At 36.5% G+C, this 24,628-nt stretch overlaps 2 protein-coding genes across 11 annotated transcripts; one reads left to right on the forward strand and one right to left on the reverse strand.

Annotated features, from left to right (window-relative positions):
* Nucleotides 1-1,932: 1,932 nt before the first annotated feature.
* Nucleotides 1,933-20,767, reverse strand: exoc1 (exocyst complex component 1). Of its 6 annotated transcripts, XM_058755231.1 has the most exons (21): nt 20,611-20,767; nt 19,845-19,976; nt 19,625-19,755; nt 14,838-14,997; nt 14,529-14,546; nt 13,726-13,913; nt 12,996-13,223; nt 11,677-11,809; nt 11,474-11,583; nt 11,223-11,291; nt 9,901-10,050; nt 8,631-8,739; nt 7,134-7,178; nt 6,450-6,613; nt 5,981-6,082; nt 5,823-5,896; nt 5,500-5,728; nt 5,229-5,412; nt 4,091-4,290; nt 3,735-3,929; nt 1,933-3,633 (listed from the first exon to the last, which is right to left on the reverse strand). In XM_058755231.1, the coding sequence occupies exons 2-21, from the start codon at nt 19,966-19,968 to the stop codon at nt 3,481-3,483; spliced, it is 2,766 nt and encodes a 921-aa protein (XP_058611214.1). In that variant the 5' UTR covers nt 19,969-19,976; nt 20,611-20,767; the 3' UTR covers nt 1,933-3,480. The 6 variants fall into 6 exon arrangements, with proteins under 6 accessions (XP_058611214.1, XP_058611215.1, XP_058611217.1 ...); XM_058755232.1 differs by lacking the exon at nt 14,529-14,546; XM_058755234.1 differs by lacking the exon at nt 11,223-11,291.
* On the forward strand, nt 14,907-24,567 carry zgc:153896 (uncharacterized protein LOC569930 homolog). 5 transcript variants are annotated; one of them, XM_058755240.1, is made up of 6 exons: nt 14,907-15,043; nt 21,389-21,516; nt 22,465-22,610; nt 23,191-23,817; nt 24,094-24,325; nt 24,428-24,567. In XM_058755240.1, the coding sequence occupies exons 2-6, from the start codon at nt 21,483-21,485 to the stop codon at nt 24,499-24,501; spliced, it is 1,113 nt and encodes a 370-aa protein (XP_058611223.1). In that variant the 5' UTR covers nt 14,907-15,043; nt 21,389-21,482; the 3' UTR covers nt 24,502-24,567. The 5 variants fall into 5 exon arrangements, with proteins under 5 accessions (XP_058611223.1, XP_058611220.1, XP_058611222.1 ...); XM_058755237.1 differs by having other exon boundaries at nt 14,912-15,043; nt 21,267-21,516; XM_058755239.1 differs by having other exon boundaries at nt 14,915-15,054.
* Nucleotides 24,568-24,628: the final 61 nt, after the last annotated feature.

Consider the following 24,628-nt stretch of genomic DNA (forward strand, 5'->3'; position numbering starts at 1 on the left):
TGGTTTACAGCATTAGTTGAGAGATATTTTTTTCTTTGAAGAAATTTGCGATGTACTGTACCTGATAGGCCACAACTTAATATTGAATCAAATTGTGTCAATAAATGTTTTCTTTTATTTATTTTTAAATAAATGTATTGAAGCAAAATGTTTCTTGTCAGAATGCACCAAAATGCTTCATTTGGTTAAAATCATAAACATAGTCTCATGGGGACAATGCCCCAGACACCCCTACAACAAATTACTTGTAAACATGTCACCTTTTTCAGCACTTTTGAGTTTGCAGGTCTGTAGTATTATTTACTATGATTTACCGTGTTTCTAGCGTGATTTACCTTGATTTACCACATTGCTAGCAATTGTGTGAAGTGTCAGTACAAATGAAGTGATAAACTCTGTGAGAGTGTTATGTCTGTAGCGAGAGGCATTGACAGAGTCAAGAAATGATGATGAGAAGAATTATTATTAATTAATATTAATATTTCAGTAAAGTTCATTAAATCTATTCTGTTGTTAGTGTGGTCTTTAAACTTATGAACTGTGTATGGACTGACAAAGGTGTTACACGAGGAAGCAATTTGACAACAATGCAGTAAATATTTTAGGTGCATCAAAAAGCGTGCTTGTTAAGATACCAGCAAACAAGCTAATCCAGCACAAATTAGTGCATAAAAGGTCACCGAAATGAAGTATTTGAACCTCATAATTAAATACAAAAGAAGGAGAAAAACTGCAAAAAGGTCCACTTTTTGAAAAAAATAACCCCCCCCCTTTCAATAGGCTGGCTACGGACCTGTCCTACCTATGCTACAAATAGCCTCACCTATGAGAAATATTAATTATGTTTCTGTGTGATGAATGTAAATAGTGGTCCTCAATCTCAACAGGTGGGTAGCATGTTAAATGAAGTCAGATATTATTGCACTTTTCACTGTACACGAAGCAGACATACTTAAACATTGAGCAGTTTTAGCTGGCGATGTTGATAAAAATGATCCACTGTTTGAGATTTAGCTGTTTTGTATAATGTATATTTATATGTAGCCAATATTCTTTATTTTAGGATCGGTGGATAAAAACTTAGGATATGATAATAATTCACTGTAGTTCAGTAAGACATAGGACAAACCCGCAAATGGCTTTATTTTAAAGAACAACTGCGGTGACAAATAAGACAATAATACCAAATAGTCCATCAGCGTGAACTGGGGTTTTATGTGTGGATAATGGGAATAAAAAACTTGCTGAAACTATATATATATATATTTTTTTTTTTATTTTTTTATTTTTTATTATTATTATTATTTTTTTTTGCATATAGGCCTATTTTAAATGTTTTTGTTTACTAAAACAGCTGTTATTAAATCTGACCTACAGCAAGTATTATTATTAATGTGCTTTAGTGCGTATTTAAGCAATAAATGTTAATTTTCTCTGCAACATTTTTATTTATACTTTTATATATAGGCTATATGCACAAATTCAATTACTGGTTTTATGGCTCAATCCTTTAAAAATAACCAGGAATCACTGTACTATATTAGGCCTACTGATTTTAAATTTTTAGTAGTTATTATAGTCTTTAATAAATGAAAAAAAAAAAAATTAATCACAGAGAAAGTCTCTTTTACTCATTAAAAGTGCTCACTTATGTACTGCACAGATTTACAGCTCTGAGTGATTTAATATTCGATAGTTATGCAGGTCTGTATGGGTACGATCTAAATTCCTCCCGTACACAGATTAGAACACACACACACGCACACACACACACACACACACACACACACACAGGACGGTGTGGATACATAAATAATTGGATTTTTAATATCTGATGTCACTGACACTTATTTACTATAAGATAGGAACCTTTAAAAACTAAGAGAATCAATATAGGCTCAAATATTTTATTAAGATATAAACAAGGAAACATTGAGCTTGCCATGAAAACATTTTATTAGCACTTTATAACCTACAAGTTTGTAATGCATTGAGCAACTTTGGCTATAACTCTCTTTAAACAACAAAAAATTACCATGGTTACTATAATAATTAAGATAGGCCTATGATTCTAGAGTATGCACATATTATTTCTGTAATATGGCCAAATTAAATACAAAATCGTACACAAAGGAATGCACATGCTCGGATCTACACCAATAAGATTTGCCGTGTTATAAACCAATGGAATTGGGGGTGGGCGGAGCGACACGTGTCGCCCCGCCCCAATCGTTCAGATTGCACACTGGAGTACTTGAACGTCTGTCTGAATACTCGATTCTGATTGGCTGGCAGGCCGTTGATTAAATTCGTTTAACTGCACAGGTAGTGTCAGGTCAGTTTAATCACGTTCTATATGAATGCGCTTCCTATAAACATTGGTAACCATAGTAACATACAGTGACAGTTCAATAGTAATACCAAAGACTTTGGTAATACAGACGAAAATAACCGTCATTTTTATCGTTCCGGTCAAATATTGTAGTGCAAATATTATTAACATCTTTAATATGTGAATGCTGGCAAATGACCATGGCATAAATGGGATAATCAACGGCTAGCTGTGCATTAAACGATTTGAATGCCTCCACGTCGTGCATTCAAATCGTCCATTACATAAACTTGCCTGCCGCTTTAAATGCTCGAGCTTTTTGTGAACTTCAGTCGAGTTGTGATTTGCTAACAATGTTTTTGTGATTAAAAGTGATTGCAGCCCTGTGCCGTTATTGTTATAGCTTGGACTCACCTATCCTTACAGACAGAATGACTGTTATAACTTTAATGTTTTATCCTCTGTGTGAACAGGCTTCAGTGGGGCGTTCCACACCACAATGATGAAGATAAAGAATTAGTTTCAGAGCAGTTATTTTTAACTGAGGAACAATAAAAACATCAGAATATCCAACACCTTAATGTTATGGTCCATTGGTGTGGACGCTAATATTATATTATTGTTACTTATGTTATAGTTTTTGTGTGTGTGTGTGTGTGTGTGTGAATAGACAATTATCTGTTTTATAATCAATTTTTATCACAATAAATTACAAGAAGAAAAGAAAATTTACTTTCAAAAGTATGCTTTATTTTTATTTTATTTTTTTACATGACTCCAGGCCTTTTTTTTAATGTGCTGATACTCATCAGCATTCATGTGCATGAAAAATCAGCCACACATTTTTAGTGTTGAGGTTATGTATAAGTAATGAGAAAGTTCAGTCGTATGCGATTCACTATACTAATGTGTTATAAAGCAATTTTAGTTAAAAAAAAAAGTAATGAAATCCGTAACAACAGAAACTCAAGTTGCATGTTACAAACAGGGTTCCAGTGTTAGTTATGACACAACATTACAAGCAAATCTGCACTGTAATATATATATATATATATACACACAATATAAGCATTCATTCTCTTTCTCTCTCACACACAGCACTTTTCTTTTCACTCTAGCACAATCTCACAATTATTCAGCTTCCTGTTTTAGTGGGACTGAGCGATACTGGAGAAGTACTCCAACATGTCTTGAATGGTGAACTCCATAGTGATTCCAGACCCCGGGTAGCAGCGGTTTATCAAGCCCTCAAAGTGCTTGTATTGCCGAATGAACTCGTCTTGCATGGAGTGCCACACGACCTAGTGGACAGAACAAAATTCATTAACACTCAAGAATCTCAAAAACATTTGAAATGCTATTAAATTTAGCCATTTAATGTTATTTTCCTCGTTTTATTCACCTGTAACAGATTCTCCTCTTCACATAGGTGCTTATCCACCTTCTTGTAGAGGTTGTCCAGGCCCTTTTTCACCTCCTTCCCAGGGTATTCTTTGATAACCTTACGCAATTCCTGTTTATTGAATGCCAGTTGGTAGCTCACTTCCTCTTCACGGACACCCTGAGCTACACGCGCCTCCACTCCCTCAAAGAAGTGCTGCAAAACAGAGAGAAAATTAAAAATGGTCCATAAACATAAAGGCTGAAGAATCCATTTACATTAATAGTCCAAACACATTTTAGTTTAATTTCTAAAATTGTGATTTATGTTCTACTGTAATACTGCTCAATCCTGGTTTCCATAAAGATTTGGCTTACATTAAGTTTCTCAAGCGGTTGGCCCAGTGAGTTGATGACGTAGGACTGCAGGTGTTCTGTGTATTTGTGCTTGGCCTCCTTCCTCTCTGCCTCTAGACAGGAGATCTTGAGGCTGGACAGTGTTGAGAAGATATGGTGGAAGTTCTCCATCATCACCACATCACGTGGAGTCTTCTGACTCTCGTTGGCCACTTTCTCCACTATGGATATGCAAATAGAAAGAGACCAATCAGATGAACAAGAATGTTAAAAACAAAAGAGGTCGGTGCCAATAGCCTCGTGGTGAGTGCGCCGATATATAGCGCAACTGTCTCGAGGTCCTTTGCTCTCTCTGCCCAATGCTTCTGTCCTATCCATTAAAACTAAAGCAGAACCTCAATCGCTAAAAATGTACATGAAGAATGAGTTACATTCTCTGTTAATGGATGGTTCTTAACACTGTTGTTATTTGTTTTCAGTTTCAAATAAGCTGAAATAAAATATAAAAAAATTAGATGAAAAACTTAAAAATGTTGCCGTAGTGCAATATGTTTAAGCTGAAGAACCAAAATGACTAAAATCGAAAAAAAATATTAAAACTATAGAAATATTTAAAAACTAATCAAATCAATGTCACATTCTCTATTAATGGATGGTTCTTAACAGTGTTGTTATTGGTTTTCAGTGACTGGATTAAAACTGAAATAAAATATAAATAATTAGATGAAAAACTTAGAAATGTTGCCGTAGTGCAATATGTTGAAGCTGAAGAACTAAAATGACTAAAACCGAAATAAAAATATTAAAACTATATAGAAATATTTAAAAACTAATAAAAATGACAAAAGCACAAAAATTACTAAAACTTAAAGAAATGAAAATGAACTAATCTGCAAATATAATATCTTGAAATAATATTTATATTTTGATCTGTATATAAAAATAACAAATATTTGGAAAAATGCAAAATAATAATAAATAATGTGTGTATAAGTATAGAAATAATGCTCACTATCATGAGCACTAATCACACTATCATGCTTTCTTTATCTTGTTTAAAAAAAATCTAAAAGCAGCATTTCAAGAAATTTAGGGCTTCTTGCACATTCTCACAACTAGCGATGAATAAAGAAATGTATGAGATTATGATGATCCTCACCGTTATTGAAGACAGCTCTGATGAGTTTGATGTAGGCTTTATCCAGATCACCCCGTCTTTCTGCGTTTCGGAAAATAGCCTCAGCCAGCTTAGCAAACTCCTCAAAGCCGGTGACAAACGGCAGGATGCCCACTTTACTCTTCTTTGAAATCTTCACCTCCTCCATCTGACGAATCTGTCCAGACTAAAACCGCAACAAACACATCAGAGGATTTAAATACTGGTCTCACCAGCAATACATCAAACAATGCTTGACATGAGCTCCACTTACAATGCATTTATCAAAGTTTCTCTTGACAGTGACCAGCACGTTGCCCAGCGTTGTGCTGAGATAGGACGCGGGATCAACATTTTCGGCCGTCCAGACATGGTGACTCATCTTTACCAGCATGTAGAGAGAGTTGAAGCTGTCGATCTTATCACCTAAAGCTATCAGACTGTTCAGCTCCGTCTCGATGCTCTGAAAGATCTTATTCATCATCATCCGAACCATGTCCTTTCTGCAAGAGAAATGGATGTATGATCATTTTTTGTAATCTGCTTAAAAACAAACTTTGAATGAAATAAAGAGAGCTCAAGAGAACGGTCACTCACTCAGATATTGAATGTCTGTGTTCACTGGGGGGTCTGGAGTGAACCATTCCATCGCTGTCATCCACATTCTCTGCCTAATGAGGGATTTATAACATAATTAAATCACACATAAATACAATACACTCACAGATCTGAGCCGTATTGTATCTGATACTCACCTGAGCTAGTGTAGGATTTTGCTGCAGCTTGAAGAACTTGCTGATAAAGTCCTGTTCAGCCAGACACAGCGGCTCTAGCTCACTCAAAACCTGCTCAAAGATCTAGAAAACAACACAAAGAAGGGCCCTCAATGTACACTATCGTTCATAAGTGTAGGGTTAGCAAGATTTAATGCTCACCAAGGCATTTAAAATATAGCAAAAACTAATATTGTGAAACATTACAATTTAAAAGAACTATTTTCTATTTTCAACTCCCGTGATGCCAAAGCTGAGCTTTTAGCAGCCATTATTTATGTTATCAGTGTCACATGATCCTTTAGAAATCATTCTAATAATAAGACTTTTGATCAAATTAATGCATGATTAAAAGCATTAAATTGACCCCAAACATTTGAACATCAGTGTATATGATTATACTTTTTGGACAACAAGTTTCAGCATTAAGTCACATTTAGCGGTGGCGCACCTTATCAAACCTGGTCCTGTCTGCTACATCCAGGTCAGAGGCGGACATGTTGCCCATATCAAGCAGAGAAGACGACTGAGAGCGCCTGCTGTTGGAGCTGCTCACAGCGAGTTTATTCAGACTTGACGTGGAGCCTGTAAGCTTCCCAGAGCTCCCATGCAGGCCTGAGAGACACCATCAGAGGAGAAACCGTCAGCACGTGAACTGGATTTAAAACATACAAGTCAGTTGTACTTGATTTATATTAAAATCACCTCATCTATATGGGTTATTAACCTTACCTTGTAAAGTACATGTTGATCTGAAAGGGGTCATAACATACATGCAACCCAACTACTAAAAATCTCGTACAGATCACAGAAGCTTTATGGTCTGATTAAACAACCAATCTCCCCTTTAATCACTGATGCGTTAATATTAAAGATTTTAATATCTGATAAATTGGTAGACATGTTTGAGGTTAGTTTTGATTGAGAAAAAGTGAATAAGTTAAGATGAAGTCCATAAAACAGTGCTTGTTAAGTCAAGCTTAAAAAGAGATTGTAAACATGTTTTGCATATCCATGAAACACTGAAACTGAAGTTAAGATAATGGTTTACTGTGCTTATGAGGAAGAGATGCCCTTTGACTAAGAGGAAGCAAGGCATTATGGGATAGGCATGGCATGTGGCACTGATACTTACTCTCCGTCTCCTGTTTGAGAGCACTCTCTTTCCGCGGAAGCGTGGCTGGAGGCCGGTTAGAAAGGCAGGCATCAGAGACAGAGACACGTTAGGCTTACAACATGCAGCATGGTGCCAGAGTTAGGGGTTAAAGGTCAAAGTTTTCAAATATGACATGCACTGCAGTGGCTGAATTTAGACTTTGGGCTCTTTGGCCATTTGGAAACAAAAAGCTCATTTTATTTCATCACGTGGAGGAAAAAGCTGAGAATTAGGCTGCTAATGAAAGCTTTTGAAACAAGAGGAACATCTTACTAACACCTGGAAGTGTAACAGCGTAAGCAGGTTTAAATGTTTCCAATAGGGATGGGCAACAAGTAACAGAGTACTTGGAAATGACAACTTCCTGTTATAATTATATGCAAACATGTCAAAAATGGCCTAATATATTAATTTGATTTAATATGACATTGCAGTCATCAGAAATAAAAACAGTTCAATGGTGCAAAATGGAATGAGGGATGGATATGATATTTTTTAAAGTACTATTGCTGTTGTTGTTTTTTTAACTTAACACAAAGTCGTATTTTGTGCTAATGGTGTGGAAAAAATGCCCAACCCTAGTTTCCAAAAAGAAGATACATATAAATAAATACCATACATATATAACACATCTAAAAATGAATGAATGAATGAATTAAGCATTTATATAGCGCTTTTATTGTGTATTGCTATACACCCAAAGCGCTTTACAATCATGTGGGGGGTCTCTCCTCAACCACCACCAGTGTGCAGCATCCACTTGGATGATGCGACGGCAGCCACAGGACAACGGCGCCAGTGCGCTCACCACACACCAGCTACAGGTGGAGAGGAGAGAGAGATAGAGCCAATCAAGTGGATGGGGATTATTAGGAGGCCATAATTGATAAGGGCCAGTGGCAGGACTTTGGCCAGGACACCGGGGTTACACCCCTACTCTTTACGAAAATACAGAATAAAAAAAGACAATAAAAAAGTCTCTCTTTATACCATTTGGAAGTATTCTGAGAAATGCACTACACTGTTCTAATCATCCTGAAATCTTATGTATTCAGGGTTTTTTCCCCCACAGAATATTTTGGTTGTCGTGCCTCTAGTATGCATTTATTGCCACGTGTAATAGTACACACACTGTGGGCCTTGCAGCACATGTCAAAACATTACAATGAAAACATGACATTGCACACCATCATATCAGAGACAAGCAATGACTGACATCTCAATGATTTTACTAGAGAACTGTTGAATCATTTCAGTTCAGCTCTGTTGAAACTATGTTTGTCATGTAGTTTAACATTAGTGTAAGAAAAAACACATATATTACAAACGGCACACACACAAAGACAACACTTAACATAGCATACACAAGACATACAGGAGACTGAAGAAACAGCATGGACAAAAATCCCTTTCCAAGAGTAGGTTTCCTAATAAACAAATTAAAAAAAAAAAAAAAAGTTTTTTTTGAGGTCTTACCGAATTTTCCTTTCCCATCCTTACTAGTGCCTGCCATTTTGATCTTTGCCACTTCAAAGAAGTCCTTAATTTCCCGCTCATACAGTCGGGTCATGTAATCCACATAGGTCTATAAAAACATAAGGGAAGATCAGCAATTTGACCAAATTTAGATTTTTTATTTGTCAGCATTTTTCTCATTTAGAGGAAGGCAGAAAGATCACAGGAAATAACAGTGAGTGAGCCAGACAGAGAGAACAGGACTGGGAACCGGACACAAATCCAATCTGCCAGAGCACACACAGCAACATCCAGGCCACGTCTGCCATCACATTTGGATTTTAAAGACAATTTAATAATAGAGGGCAGAGATAAATGCATCTAAAACATTTGGGAATCAGATTAGCACTGAGCGATGAGCAGAAAAGGACTAATCGCTCTGACTAAACTCTTAAATATGGCCTTGCCCTTGGTCTAATGTTTGTAGAATAATATCAACAGTACTATTAAGTCTGAGGAGAGCTAAAATTAAATATAACTGCTATTTTCCTGTACTAAGGCTTTGCCATTTCAAAAGCAAAACCACTGGCTCTCAGAGGACATCAGGATAAGATATTGCAGCATTATTATTATGGCATTTTAATGGTTACTGTAACTAATCATAAGGGTACTGTGTCCGTGGTCATAAATGATAACAGAGTTTTTTTAGCTGTGATTACTGTTGGTGATTGTAACTGTCAAACGGTTAAAACATATAATGAGACTGTTAATGTCTTATTAAAGGTACACTATGTAACTTTTTTGATCAAAATTTACTAAATTGATATAATGAGCAAGTACATCATGAATCCATCTTTCAAATGTTTGTCTTATTCTGAATCACTACTGTCTGCCTATAATATGTGTTCATTTTCACATTTACTCTGGCATTCTGATGTGTATGCAACACACTTTTTTCAAGAGGAGTGTTAAATAAAATCCCACCCTACATTTTTTTTATTAAACATCCTTTCACTCAGAAGCTATGGATATTGAGATATTGGAATGCTATAATGGTAATAATCTGCAGTGGTAGGTAATTTAATAATGTTACAGTATTTAATAATGTTTTTGTCCTTGACTTTTGTCACACGGTTTACGATTGGAGTATACATTCACTTTATGACTTTATCAAGATAGAACAACTTGTACAAACGTGACTGATTGCTTTCAAACCCTAATGGTGTCTGACATCCGTCATGATAACAATTACTGTGATATCAGAACAGTGATGTAAGTGATAAACACTTACCCTGGAAAGACCCTCATATTTCTCTCTCTGGGTGTTCTTCAGCCACTCCATGAGTTTGGCGTATCTGAGCAGGTCTCTGTGCAGAGGGCTGTGTTTGGGTAGTGTCAGCTCAGCTGTGTGCTGGGACAGTGTGGAGCTCTGATCGTGTCCCTACACACACAAACACAGACACACTCAGTGAGTGGAAACTCAGTATGAAAAAAGTTCACTGTCCACAAGTTAATATTATGGAAAACACACACACACTCTCACTCCCACATAGAGCTGGGTAAAAATACAGATTTTCCAAAAATAAATTTGGCATTTGTTTGCTTTATGGCTTTTTTTTTTAGTAGCTGTGTTAAAACATTTTACAAATCACATTTGCGTTGCGAACATCTGTTCACAATCCGTATTGAATGTGATGCAATTGGTACTGATGCAAAATAATGGCAAAAACATCTTTCTCTTGAGCAGTCCTTGTGGGCTGAGCGCAAAAAGCATCTAATTCATGGAAAAAATGAGTCTTTTAAACAGGTTCTTTTCAGTATATAGTTAACAGTGCAGTCTGATTATGAACAAATGACTCTTACGAACCAGTTCTTTAGTGAATCAACGTGAGCAGTGAGGTCTGATTTACAAATGATGACGATGAGCTGGTTCTTCAGTTAACTAAAAACTTACAGTATGATTCTAAAAAAGGTGTTAAACGAATAGTTTAAAAAAATACAAGTTACTCAGTGAATCAGACTAAAACACTGTCCTGTATATATATATAGAGAGAGAGAGAAAATCTGTATAAACCCCCAGTTCTACTCCCACAAAAAAGGTCGCTGTTATATTACAGTGACGTCAAGCTCAAAAAGTAATTAGTTGGTCAAAAATCACCAAACCTCACAAATCCATGAACACTGCCACAAAACCGACAGTAGTGCTATTCTCACAGTCAAGCAGTTCCTTCTCAATGCATCTATGAAACATCCACATCATAAAAGCAAACACTGCAGGAACTGCATGCTGACCAGGCCATTTCTTCTCACGAGCACCTCACAATTCCAACGGAGAGTGAGCAAAACAAGGCAATGAAGACCCCTTTATATCTTCAGGGGACAAAATCAACAGCTACTAACACGAGAATGATGTTGGCTGGGAGGGTTATGGGGCGATCATCTTAGAAACCCTAAGATGAGAATGTCTGGACTACATCACCATGAACATGCTTAAACGGAATGTTTCCATGAAGAGAAAGAAGCATTGATGAGACAGTTAGGTCTAAAGAAGTGGAGTTGCGTGACTGTTAAGAGTGGGCGGGTCAAACAGGGTGCTGGAGTGGGCGTACTCACAGGGAGTGACAGACAGGACGACCTATAGAACTGAGGGATGGTCATTTTGAAGTGACTGAAGTGGTTGAACTGACAGAGGAACAGAGAGCACAGTGAAGTAAAGTGATATAGAGAGACACGGCTGGTGGCCAAACAGGAACACAGGAGAGAGAATCAATCAGACAGAGGCAGATAAAAGAAAGAAAGCCTAACACTCCTCATATATGTAATTTGTACGTGTTCTTTACCTGGAACATGTGTAATAATGTTACCTGGTGCACAAACACGTTGTTGAGATGGTTGGTGAGACGTCGGGCAAAAGTGTCTCTGAGCTCAGAAAACAGATGCTGCTGCTGCTTGACTGCCATCAGCTTATCATGGCCTGTAACGGAACATCACACAAACATGATTAATGCTGCTCATGGACAACTCGAAGTGCTGTTTTCACACAGTGGGTGAAGTTTGAGAGCAGCACCTGGTTTGAGCGCTACGTTCATGCACTGTGACAGAGCCTCAGAAGCGTTGATGCAGGCCTCGATACCCTTAGGAGAAGATAAATCTCCTTCCTGCAAAGCCTTGATGTGCCCTTTTGATAGATCCATGTAGTTCTATCATGGAAAAAATACAAAAATATTAAGAGAGATAATTATAGACAGAATTTCAGATAATAAAAAAAAAAAGAATTATGCCACAATTAAGCAAAATAAAATTAATTATATTTATAATTTACTACAGTGTTTCCCAAACGGGGGTCTGTGGAGGAATTGTAGGTGCTTTATGAAAAGCTAATAATTAATTAAATAGAAAAAAAAAGTCAAATTAACAAATAATTTTAGAATAAAAACAAATCCAAATAAAACACATATTTTTTGTTTGCCTGCAGGTCATGCGACCATTAACCATCATCAGAGAACTTTGAACATACTAATGTGTTGTGTAACTTAAAATCTCAGTGATACTTCCAGTGAACATTTGAGGTCAAAGGTTTTTTTCTGACAAAAAGTTTTGGAATCCCTTATTTTATACAGCTTTCAATAAAAGATTGGAAGTGGAAGTGTTATAAGGAATATGTATGTACGCATATCACATAATTAAACATGACCCTGGACCACAAAACCAGTCATAAGGGTCAATCTTTCGAAATTGAGATTTATACATCATCTGAAAGCTGAATAAATAAGCTTTCCATTGATGTATGGTTTGTCAGCACAATATTTGGCTGAGATACAACTATTTGAAAATCTGGAATCTGAAGGTGCAAAAAAAATAAACATTTTGAGAAAATCGCCTTTAAAGCTGTACAAATGAAGTCCTTAACAATGCATATTACTTTACAATAGGAAATTTACAATATATCTTCAAGGAACATGATCTTTATTAATGTCCTAATGATTTTTGGCATAAAAGAAAAATCAATAATTTTGACTCATACAATGCATTTTTGGCTATTGCTACAAATATACCCCAGCGACTTATGACTGGTTTTGTGGCCCAGGGTCACAAATAGTCAAGACATATTAAATTTATTAGCCTTGTTAGTTGCAAGTCTGAGTCCACCTGAAATAAAGGTGGTAAGAGTCCACCACAGGCAACAGAGCTGCCGAGCACCTAAATTCTGGTTGGAATTTCTAAAGGGGCAGTTACTGATGGGTCACAATGGTCGACTAGTCGTCCACCAACCAGCTAGTTGATTAGTGAGATCAACTAGTTTATCTAGAATTCTTTTGTTAATACTGTGTTCCACTCAACAAAGGAAAGTTTTCTGGGATCTATCTCTACCGTGTCCCAACATACCACGAGGAACTGGATCTCATCCAGTAGTTTGCCATTGTTGGTGTTGCTGATCTGGATGAGACGGTTGCTCTGGGAAATCTGGTCCATCTGTTCTTTTACGCTCTGCAGCATCTCCTCATAACTGAGCAACTTCCCCTCGATGTTGTCCACCTCTGCCAGAGCCTGATCCAGCAGCTGCATCAGGATGTTCACCTGCTTCTCAGAGGCCATGATGGACTGGATGTTAGCCTGAGCAGAGAAGAACAGAGATTACTCTTCACGATAACAAAAATAGGCCTTGTTTTGTCTGTGCCGATAGCCTAGTGGGCAGCACGCCGACATACAGCGCCATTGTGCTTCGGGTGTCCCGTGTTTGAATCCCGACCAGAGGACCTTTTTCAAACCCGCCCCCATCTCTCTCTCCCACTTCGCTTCCTGTCATATCTGATCTGTCCTATCAAAATAAAAGGCAAAAATGCCAAAAATAAATCTTTAAAAAAATAAAAATAAGCCTTGTTTTATCTTTGATATGACTGTCAAACAATAATAAGACTACGCAATATAAACCGCTATTCCCTAATCAAACAGACTTCAATCCACATTTACCTTGACCGTTAGATAATTATTGCACTTAGTTCAATATAGATAAAGTTAATTATAAACTCCTGATGACAGGTGAAATCAATACTTGGCACTATGTCTAGTGCTAACACAGCAGTGTTTTACTTTAGGAAAGATTAAACAAACTCACCCCATCTAGAACATGTAGCTCACGGGACAGTTTCTCAGCAAAGGCCTCTGCGTTGGAAATGGCGTACTCGCAGACCTCCATCATGCTCTCAATGTCCTGCTCCTCACGGGTGTTCAACTCCTGGTAATCATCCAGAGCATCCTCATCTCCCCCTGCAACACTCTGACTCTCTCCACTCGGGACTGACTCTGAGAAGAAGGAAAGACACATGAAAAAACTGCTCTTATTAACCTCAAATGTTTATTAATGTATATGCTACCATTCAAAAGTCTGGTGTCAGCAAGACTTCTTCTTTTAAAGAAACTACATGTTATATGACAGTAAAGACTTTTATAATCCAAATAAATGCTGTTCTTTTGAATTTTGAAAATGTAGCTTTGCCATTACATGCATAAATTACATGTTTAAATATAATAGAAAAATTGTCAGATTATAATAGAATGACATTACATAAGAGAAAGATTGTAACAATTTTTCACAATATTACTATTTTTACTGTATTTTTGATTAAATAAATACAGCCTTGTTGACCATAAGAGACTTCTTTCAGAAAACATATCCAAACTTTTGAATGGTAGTGTATGTGTGCATATGAGTACATGAATTAAACTACTCCATAAATGCAATGTAAGTACCACATGTACACAAACACAATCTAGAGAGTGAGCAGTGGGTAAATGTTCCCAGATAACTGTGAGACTAAGCAAATGAATTAATGTGAAGAAAGAAAGACAATTAATGAAGGGGAAACAACAGCAGGACTGGAGGAGGATGAAAGATGGAAGAAAAAACAGCATACAAACCTTCAGCTTTAGGAAGCTCTGGCCAGTGAGAGATTTAGAGAGAACAGCAGAGATCAGGTTAAAGCATTAAGGGACACTCAAAAAGACACACTGCACAATCCCAAAGAGTTCAGAAAAAGACAGAGAGAGCACTAGCCACAGGAAAACAGAAACTAGTTTGAGTTCCTACCACTGAAAATGTAATAGTTATACATTCAAGCTTTAAAGACTTTTTGTCTTACATATTAGAATTACATATTAGGAACACACTGGTAGTTTAACAACATGCTATTACAGTCCCACAACACCAGGAGCAGTAGTGAGCCACACCTTCCAGCAGCTGTGGACTGACGTTTACAAACTCCACTTTCTTCCGAAGGTAGCGCTGGTTCAGCTTCCAGATACACGAGATGAACGAATTCTTCTCTGCGGTGCTGCTCGCCACCCACCGATAAACCTTCTCAAAATGAAGGTCAAACTCTGGATTCTCCTGAAGGATGGAGAAGTACAGGATTTACCGTACTCCGTAAATTCAGGTTGATTCCAGGTCGATCATTATTTTCATGTTACCCCAATTTCCATAAATATGCATTCTTACAACCGTCTAAAACACATTAACATATAAACATTGTAAAGTAAAAATCGCTACAATTAATCAGCATTAGTTCATAAGCAGTTGCCTGTCATAAATGTGTGCTATTCATTTATTGCAAACCGCTCTGAATCAGTTCGAAGCACTGTTGTTCGAGCCTGTAGAACATGCAACAGCGCAGAGTTTTCCCGCGGTTAGATCAGAACGTTACAATTCATATGTGCACGTCTATCACACTGGACGTAATTTCTGACTGGGAATTTTCATCTCATTTTTATTTGTCGACAAAAATGGCATCGATGTAGATTACTACAGAACTACACAAATGTGCTGTTCACACAAGCAAGTGTTCCTTTTTTTTTTACCAGTAAGATACCATTCACAATACATACTCTTTAATGTCAATCATCCACCCAATTCAAGTTTCGTCCCATATATTCAAACTTTTATTCTATATATTCAAACTTTCATTCCATATATTCAAATTTCATTCCATATATTCAAACTTTTATTCTATATATTCATACTTTCATTTCATATATTCAAGTTTCATTCCATACGTTCAGACTTCCATTCAATATATTCAAGTTTCATTCCATATATTCATACTTTCATTCAATATATTCAAACTTTCATTCCATATAATCAAGTTTCATTCCATTCCATATACTCAAATCTTCCTGAATGGCATGCCATAATGTATGTATGTATGTATATGCGTGTGTATGTGTGTGTGTGTGTGCATATATATATATATATATATATATATATATATTAGTGTTGTCACGGTACCAAAATTTCAGTATTCGGTACCGATACCAGTCAAAATCCACGGTTCTCGGTACTAATTTCGGTACCACATGCTAATTAAAAAAAAAACACTATTTTTAATAAAGTCAAACAAAAATAAAAATGTACAAAAATCAATGCCATTCTTTATACTTTATTTAAATTGTGTTTCAAGTTTTTCCGCAAGTAATAAAAGTATGAAAAACAGTAAACAAGTTTCACCCAAATTTAATTTGTCTTTTAATTAATTAAATTGAAACACATTGTATTATTTTGGTAAATAAAGGGGATTTACTATTAAAATTAAAATATGGAAGAAATATTGTGACTTCTTTAAAAAAAAAAAATTTAAATAAATGTAAAAAAAAATTATATATATATAAAATTATATTTCTGGCACAATGTCTTTAAGATGAACTTTTATTTTGACGGGTTGCCGTGAATACCTTTACATTTCTGTGTAGCTATATGATATGACGCTGGTTTTACTCAATGAAACGATAAAATGCTCGCGAGGGGACTCTCAGAGCAGTTCTGTAGATGTTGTTTATGTATCTATGTCCTCATTGAGACGGCAGATGATGAATCACCGCGAGCATCGGGCGCGCTTCAGTGTATGTAGTAAAAAAAAGAAAAAACCGCGCGTCTCTGCCATTCATTCACTCACACAGAGACTCGCAGAACATGCGGGATTCATATTTGAATCGACTTTTGCAGCTTAATATTTACAGATACTAGTCCACGTCTCGATTTGATTTAAGTGCAATGACCTACTTTTGATTAATTCATCCAAACTTTGACAAACTCCGTGACATTCCGTGCTAAACTGTAAATTCCGTTTTTATAACTGGATTCCGAGATTCCGTCCGCGTTTTCTGCATCGCGGAAATCATCGGGCCGTCTGGCGTCAAGAACCGGGTTGACGGTACTCGGTACCACCGGTACTTAAAAAACCTGGTACCGTGGCGTTTTCACTTTTTAGTACCGACTTGGTACCGAAGTACCGGGTCTTTTGACAACACTAATATATATATATATATATATATATATATATATATATATATATATGTATATATATATATATATATATATATGTATATATATATATATATATATATACACAGTGCCCTCCAAAAGTATTGGAACAGTAAACAGTCGGCTGTGGAGTCAAGACATTTACAAATATGATTAAAAGATGAATATGAGACAAAACTACAGAATGTCACATTTTATTATTGGGTGATTCAACACATAGATGTTTTACCAGCTAAGAAGTTCAGCACTTTTAGAGTTTCTTCCCCTTTCTGATGTGAGCATAAGTATTGGAACAGTTTTTTTTTTTTTTTTTTTTTAGAGGCATTTATATAGCGCTTTATTGTGTATAGCAATACACCCAAAGCGCTTTACAATCATGTGGGGGGTCCCTTCTCAACCACTACCAGTGTGCAGCATCCACTTGGATGATGCGACGGCAGCCACAGGACAACGGCGCCAGTGCGCTCACCGCACACCAGCTACAGGTGGAGAGGAGAGAGAGATAGAGCCAATCAAGTGGATGGGGATTATTAGGAGGCCATGATAGACAAGGGCCAGTGGAGGGAATTTGGCCAGGACACCGGGGTTACACCCCTACTCTTTACGATGAGTGTCATGGGATTTTTAATGACCACAGAGAGTCAGGACCTCGGTTTAACATCTCATCCGAAAGACGGTGCTTTTTACAGTATAGTGTCCCCGTCACTATACTGGGGCGTTAGGACCCACACAGACTGCAGGGTGAGCACCCCCTGCTGGCCTCACTAACACCTCTACCAACAGCTACCTAGTTTTCCCAGGAGGTCTCCCATCCAGGTACTGACCAGGCTCAGCCCTGCTTAGCTTCCATGGGCAACCGGTCTTGGGCTGCAGGGTGATATGGCTGTGGCTTATGATATGGATATGGCTGAGTTGCCTCACAGGTCTTTCTAAGTGATCAGCTGTGTCCTGTTGCATTAATTCTTCAGATATTAAAAACAGGGAATGTGTCGTATCAGTTATATCCATTACTTCTGTATTCTGAATCTTGCATTTGATGATGACACACACAAACCAGGATGAAGATGAGGGAGCTGACTTTGAGAGAAAAGCAAGCAATTTGGATGCTAAAAGAAAAGAGGAAGTCACTTAGAGCTCTAGCAAAAACAAAGGGCATGGAGAAATCAAGAGTTTGGAAACCACCAGTGACACCAGCAACCAACAACTACCTGATCGGCTGAGAAAACAACAGTAGTTGATGACAGACAAATCATAAAAGCTGTGAAAATGAACCCTAAAAGACGTGTCTGTAAAATCAGCAACAACTTCCAGAAAGCTGGGGTGATGCTCTGACAATCTACTGTCCTCAGGAGACTTTGACACAGAATAACAGATGCTACACAGCAAGATACAAACCTCTGACCAGCTCCAAAAATAGAAAGGCAAGATTAGAGTTTGCAAAAAAGCACCAAGGTGAGCCAGAAGAGTTTTGGAACCGTGTTTATGGACCGATGAGACAAAGATGAACCTTTATCGAAGTGATGGGAAAGCAAAAATGTGGAGAAAAAAAGGGAACTGCAATGATCCCAAGCATACAGCCTCATCTGTAAAGCATGGTGGAGGTGGTGTCATGGCATGGGCATGCATGGCTGCCTCTGGAACAGGCCCTCTCAACTTTACTGATGACTTAATGTATGATGACAGTAGCAGAATGAATTTGGAAGAGTACAAAACCATCTTGCCTACCAATATTCAAGAATATTCCACCAGATTCATTGGGAAGTGCTTCATATTGCATCAGGACAATGACCCAAAACACCCTGCAAGTTCAGTCAAGGAATTAATCAGGGCAAAGAAATGTAAAGTCTTAGATTGCCCAAGTCAATCTCCAGATTTAAATCCGATTGAACATGAATTTCACCAGCTGAAGAGGAGAGTAAAGGCAGAAACTCCCCAAAACAAGCAACAGTTGGAATTGGCTGCATTAAAGGCTGGGAAAAGCATTTCAAAGGATGAGACCAAGAGTCTGGTGATGTCTATGGGTCCCAGACTCACTGCTGTGATTGTGCGCAAGGGATCTGCAACTAAATAATAGCTTTTAATCTTTTATATCTGCCTTATGTTCAACTGTCCCAATACTTATGCTCACATCAATGAGTGGGATGAACTCTAAAAGTGCTGTTCTTTTTATTTGGTAAAACATGTATGTGTTGAAACAGCTAATAATAAAATGTGACATTCTGTAGTTTTGTCTCATGTTCATCTTTTCATCATATTTGCAAATGTCTTGACACCACAGCCAACAGAACAATTTTGTCTTCACTGTTCCAATACTTATGGAGGGCACTATATACATATACATTTTATATATATATATATTTGTATGTGTGTGTGTGTGTGTATATATGTATAATATATATATATATATATATATATATATATATATATATATATATATATATATATATATATATATATATATATATATATATATATAGGACAAAAGAACATATTAATCAATATTAATAAATATTGAAGTTTATATAATAAATACTTTTATATATAGCCTATAATATAATACTAAAATAACAATGTATCCAATATTATCCAACAAGCAACCTGAAACAGGTAATATTATGCATCCATAATATTTAGTAATAGTTATTTTATTACTGAGCTTTATTTCATGTCTGAATTGAATGTTTCACATATGACCTCTGACCTTATTGGCATCTTTGGCATCAACCTCTGTCAGGTCCCGTAGTTCCCATGCCATCTGTCTCTTATAGAAATCTCCTTTATCTGACTTCTTCACTTTCACCACCTTCACCTGCACTGGGCGCTCTGTAGTCACTAAAGATGATAAACAGAATTGACAGAGGTAAAATAAAACAATAAAAGAATGTTTATGGACATTCTCTGACATGGATCTGTGTCTCTACCTGTGGCACACAGGAAACAGTTCTTTTTCTTTTTCCCTGCCTTGCAGACATTGACGATGCTCAGCAGACGCTCGTCATTGGGGGTGAAAATATCCCTCTGAAGGGCGTGCTTGATGGCAGTCATGTTTATTCCTGAAATTAAAAGCACAATTGCTCATTACATTTGTTTTCACTAAACAAATGTAAGCTGAAAAGGGCTTCTGCTCGTTGACTCTGTCCAAGTAATTCAAAAGAGTATTCTTTGGTATGCAAAATATTTAAAAAATGTCAGATTATAGCAGATACTTCATCTGTCATCTGTCAGTTTACAACGATAGTCAAGTATACAAGACACAATAAGACATTACAAACTTGGCTGAAGCATGCAGGCAAACAAAGGTGTTTACTAAAATTAAAAGATCAAATTAATTCAATTTTATTCATGTAGACTCAAAGATAAATTTTCCCTTCATTCACAGAACTGTACTAGAATCTACCATGGTGATCCCATGTAAATACCACAGTATATGAATATTATAATTATTCATTAACATGACACATCAAAATAATACGTGAATACCGTCAGTTGCAGAGTAACGTTAATACTTTTCTTAAATGCAGAGTTCGTGACGATTGTTTAAATCTATGTTCTTCATTCATATAGATGAAGATTTCTTTATTGTTATAGTAACACCGATTGTTTTATGAATAAAGGTCAGCTGACACAGTAAACAACGCAGTGGCCTTTTCGGGAAGCTAATAAACCGCGACGTTAGTCGAATCTTACCTTAAGTTTATCCAACTGAGCGACGAAAATGCCTCCTCTAACGCTTTAACTTGTATTTGTTAAAATTAAAAGCTTTTTTTCTGAATATCACATCAGCTGTCAGGGACCCAGCCCTGAGAGCAGTGTGGAAACGAAAACTGTAAACTTCCTGCTTCCGGTTAGTGTTTTTTACAGTAAAAGTCCCTTAATTCAATGTTGTGTATTGTCATTATTATTATGGAACAATCGCAAGCCACGATATATTTGATAATGATTTTAATTCAGTAGATCTTGTGTGCATATAAAGATAACATAAACTGATTATCAATAATAAATCAGAGCTCTAAGCATATCACCCATACAGTTTGTCAGCTCTATCCGTATCTCTTAAGATAAACCCTCTTATGGCCCATGTGGGTCAAAAATGCAAACTGTAAAAAGGGAACTGACTTGTGTGTGGATGGTAATAATAAAAGTAAAAAAAAAAAAAAACTTTTACACTTTTCAATACAGTGCATTCAGATTTGTTTTAGAATTTATCATTTATTCACACAGTGGAAATGTAGGTTGGTTTGGCAATAAACTGAGTACTACAGAAAATAGATTGTCTTATCAGTGCCCCGATAATGCTTATAAAACCAGGTTCAGCTTTTGCTGATTTTCACTCTGCTTAACAGCGTCTCAAGATGAAGTCAGAACTTCTGCTGGTGCTGGCCTTGTGTCTCTGTGTGAGCACTAAACCCCTGTCCAAAAAGAGGACGTATAATAAGTTGCTGCTGATCTCCTTTGATGGTTTCAGATGGGATTATGACCAAGATGTGAACACACCAAATCTGGACAAACTAGTTAAAGAAGGAGTCAAGGCAAAATACATAAATCCCCCAGCGATCACCATGACATCTCCATCACACTTTACAACTATTACTGGTAAGGCTCGACTCTCTGCTTATTTATATCTGATTGGCTTGTGTGTAGTCAGAACACACACTTACAGACAAAAAAAGAACCAAACAGAAGCTCTAACACATGTTCAAATGCCTAATTCATCCATACTGAATATTATGACATTTAAATCAGTGGCTGATGTAAACTTCTCTTATGATTTGATCTGATTAGAGTATCACTGCATGTTTTGCATCAGTAAAAAAATAGACACCGATAGAAATAACTCAAACTTCAAATAACTTAATTAATTTATGATGTTTTAATGAATTTTAATAATACTGAATAAATAATAATTTAATGAATACGAATATATAAAAATATATAAATGACACATGTAATACATTTTAAATAAAAATATAACTTAGTAAAGAATATATATATATATACTAATTAATGTATTGTATACATTTAAATACAATTTTTATATTTAATATAATTTTTGAAAACAAATAAATAAATAAAAGTGCATAAATTCATGCACCTGCTTCACCATAGTTTGCTCTGTGTTAATGTACATATTCTTGTCTAGTCTGCAATATCACGATGTTCAAAGTCTCAAGCTGTCTTCTGAGAGCTGCTGAGCACACACTTACTGGGCCAATTACCTCAGCCTCATTAAATGACATGTGCAAAGTTAGTACAAGCTCCAACTTCGAGATTATTAACATAATCAATGTTCCTTGTTCATAAATCTTGCTCAGTGGCCAGTTTACAGTTCTTGACATTATGTGTATCGAGTCATGTATAACATAAGAGTATTAAGAAATGTGGGTTTACATGCACACTGCCAATCACAAGTAATCTTAGTTTATTTAAATACACTATTTGACCACAGAAATGTATTGGTTGATCTAACTGAATCCAATTTTCAATGTTAAATGTATACTTATATTACATATCAGTATGATTGTATCTTAATCTTTTCTTCAGGGAGATGGATAGAGGATCACGGTGTCGTCCATAACCTGATGTTTAATGATAAAACTGGCCTGAGAGTTCCCCACAAGGCAACACTGAAAAGATCAGAATGGTGGGATAATGGCGCTTTGCCCCTGTGGATAACAGCCCAAAATCAGGTGAACTTACTGACATTCCCAGAATTCCTTGTGTGACACTTCACATTTGGTGGTTTTTCATTGAAAAAAACTTTTATTTTCTTTCTTTTCTCATCAGCTATGTACATTAGGGTTTTATGTTGTTAAATTAATATTTATTGCATTATTTTAGTGTTATGTTTGGTGTTTAGTATTTGTGTGCACTTTATATAGCAATTATATATAGTACTTAGCTCAGCTTGTGGAAAAGCTTGTGAAGAACTTGATTTATCATGTCGCTTTCTCTTTTCCCCGTGTTTTGCTGATTATCAATGTATTATAAAGGTACAAAACAGATTTTCGTACTTCAGTAGGTTGGTACTGTATAATAACTATTTCAGTTAATCAAATATATGCTTTTTTACTGAAAATGTATGTCCAATTTGTTATTGTAATGGTCTGACAACCACAGCTGTTGTTGTTTGTTGCTTTACCATAAATTTCACAAATTTTCTTTACAGTGTATGTAAATATGTCCAGTAAAAGCATTCCTCATTGTAAATGAATTAACAAACAATACCATACTGCTCTTCTCCAATAATGTCTCCTATATATTTCCAAGGGTCTGAAAACAGCATCTTTTTTCTACCCTGGTGGAGGAGTGAATTACAGTGGCCAAGCTGTGGATCGTTTTCTGGTGGAAGATCATGGGCAACCTGATGACAACGAGACAGGGTGGCAGCAGAACATCGACACTGTGATGGGATGGTTCACAAAAGAGGACTTTGACTTTGTTACGCTTTACTATGGAGAACCAGATAACGTGGGTCACGCTTTCGGCCCCGAAACCCCAGAGAGAATAAAGATCATTGAACAGATCGACCGCACTATTGGCTACCTCAGGGAGGCAATTCACAAAAATGGTTTGACTGATCACCTTAACGTCATCCTGACCTCAGACCATGGCATGACTACTATTAAAATGGCTAGTAAGGTTAATGAGATAAAACTTAGCAATTACATGAGTTTATTTAATCTAACCCGCTTTGACCTGCTCGACTACGGTGGGTTTGGCATGATCACACCTAGGGAGGGCAACGAACAGGAAGTTTATGATGCCCTGAAGAACGCACATCCCAATCTGACAGTCTATAAGAAAGAAGAGATACCAGAACACTTTCACATACGCAAACATGAGAGAATTCAACCCATTGTCCTTCTGGCTGACCTGGGCTTCAATATCAACTCTGTAAGTATCTTTGAAAATAAATATCACTCAATTTAGCCAGTTGCTTGAAAGCTCAAATAATAAAATATTGTAGTCAAACATGCTAATTATGTAGCTTCACATTATTTAGTCAGTTTACAGTCTAAAATATCAATAAATATATCTAAATAATATACAAAACCATTCAAAAGTACTTGTACTTTTACATATAAAGTACTTGAAGTTATGTATAGAGGTAGAGTGAACTTATTAAACAGTCCGTCTTCTACTCTAACTTTTTGTTCGCTGTTTGTGCAGAGGATCATTTTGCATATCAACAAAGGAGATCATGGATTCAGTAATGAGGAAATGGATATGAAAATGATCTTTCGAGCCTTTGGGCCAGACTTTAGGGACAATTTCTTGGCTGAGCCATTTGACAGTGTCAGCATCTATCCATTGATGTGTAAGCTGTTGGGTGTAGTTCCAGAAGCAAACAACGGAAGTCTCAGTGACACCAAAGACATGCTAGTGGATAACGCTGATACTGGTAAGTCTAAAAGATTATTTTAACCATTTAGCTTTTTCTACCTGCTAGAATTTTAAGAAAATGTATTACCCAATTAATGACATTAACTGTTCTTTTTTGCAGGTGGGAGCAGTGGAAGAATCAAAGTGTCTTTTAGCCTTCTGGTACTAATGATAATTATCTTAACCTTAATTTGAAGAGATTTGCCAAAAATAACTAGTTTGTAGCAATCATCAAGCCCAGAATACATTTAAACTAAGAATACGACAATCACAAATGCCTATTAAACAAAGACTTCTTCCAGTGCTGAATGTGATGGTGATA

This window comes from Onychostoma macrolepis, chromosome 20 (assembly GCF_012432095.1).
Source record: "Onychostoma macrolepis isolate SWU-2019 chromosome 20, ASM1243209v1, whole genome shotgun sequence".
NCBI classification, from domain to species: domain Eukaryota; kingdom Metazoa; phylum Chordata; class Actinopteri; order Cypriniformes; family Cyprinidae; genus Onychostoma; species Onychostoma macrolepis.

Bases quoted from the DNA above. Each gene is read 5' to 3' on its own strand.
- exoc1 (XM_058755231.1), bottom strand. From the start codon at position 19,968: ATGACTGCCATCAAGCACGCCCTTCAGAGGGATATTTTCACCCCCAAT. The intron at 11,292-11,473 runs GTAACATTATTA...TTCCTCTGTCAG, and splicing joins ACAACGTGTTTGTGCACCAG to TTCAACCACTTCAGTCACTT. The intron at 3,930-4,090 runs GTAAGCCAAATC...TCTGTTTTGCAG, and splicing joins AACCGCTTGAGAAACTTAAT to CACTTCTTTGAGGGAGTGGA.
- zgc:153896 (XM_058755237.1), top strand. From the start codon at position 21,276: ATGAAGTCAGAACTTCTGCTGGTGCTGGCCTTGTGTCTCTGTGTGAGC. The intron at 21,517-22,464 runs GTAAGGCTCGAC...TCTTTTCTTCAG, and splicing joins ACACTTTACAACTATTACTG to GGAGATGGATAGAGGATCAC. The intron at 23,818-24,093 runs GTAAGTATCTTT...CTGTTTGTGCAG, and splicing joins TGGGCTTCAATATCAACTCT to AGGATCATTTTGCATATCAA.